General features: G+C 50.7%; 1 protein-coding gene across 1 annotated transcript; it reads right to left on the reverse strand.

Annotated features, from left to right (window-relative positions):
- Nucleotides 1-356: 356 nt before the first annotated feature.
- Pmar_PMAR027970 (hypothetical protein) lies at nucleotides 357-686 on the reverse strand (the record flags this gene model as incomplete). Its single annotated transcript, XM_002786332.1, has 1 exon — nucleotides 357-686. The coding sequence occupies one exon, from the start codon at nucleotides 684-686 to the stop codon at nucleotides 357-359; it is 330 nt and encodes a 109-aa protein (XP_002786378.1).
- Nucleotides 687-913: the final 227 nt, after the last annotated feature.

Genomic DNA, 913 nt, shown 5'->3' on the forward strand with positions numbered 1-913 from the left:
CAGCAAGACTGGGGTATCTGCATGGACCAAGTTCTCTTCTGTGACGGCTGGGCTGTTCAAACATAAGAGCAGCTCATCATCATCAGCAGCAGCAGGAGCCTCCAAGCATAATAGTTAGAGCCGTTACCACACCATAAGCCACTGTCAATTTTGCTTTCAATTTACTACACCTTGTTGGGTAGTTAGTGGGGATGTTGGGGCCTGCACTACCGACCGGATTATCTACACGAAAGTAGACGGCAATACACGAGTGCACACGATCTCGCAATATTGTGATTGCAGCGTTCCTGATCTCATTGGGCTGAAGCCAGAACAACCGTTGAACACAAGACTGGGACTCTTCCGAAAGAGAGTATTCACTGGCATGGACCGCTCAAACTGAAGGCCTCAGCGACTTCTTGCGGGCTCTTGTACTTGTGTACTGAAAGGACTCCCCATGGTGCAGTGAGGACGCTCTTAGATAGAGTGCCTACAGGTTGCTGCCACATACCCTCAACGTGAACTCGTTCGACGTTGGCAGCATCAGCGCATCTGCCTAGCATGACGTCAAAGTTAGTGTTGCTCATCTTACAACTGCCACTGTTAGCAGCATTGACAAGGGCGTGCGCGGCTGACATTGTTAGTATCACCCCGGCTCCACCAGTAGGGTAGGTCGTGCCCCAAGCCTTGTACATGTAACCGTGCATGCTGAGCCGGGGTGGCTGTAAGTCGGCCAGCAGGCTGGGTAGCAAGTTGAGCTTCCATGCTGTGTCAGAATCGAAACCAACAATGTACTTGATTTCACCCTCGATGAATTTGCGTACAATCCATTCTAGAATTACGAAAGGTCGTTGTTCGTACGGCCGTTTATGCTTCCAACCCATGAAGCGTTCATCCACCACTTCAATGACGTTAGCTTGCGGGCACGCACTTC

The sequence above is a fragment of the Perkinsus marinus genome (genome assembly GCF_000006405.1).
Source record: "Perkinsus marinus ATCC 50983 genomic scaffold scf_1104296931416, whole genome shotgun sequence".
Classification (NCBI taxonomy): domain Eukaryota; phylum Perkinsozoa; order Perkinsida; family Perkinsidae; genus Perkinsus; species Perkinsus marinus.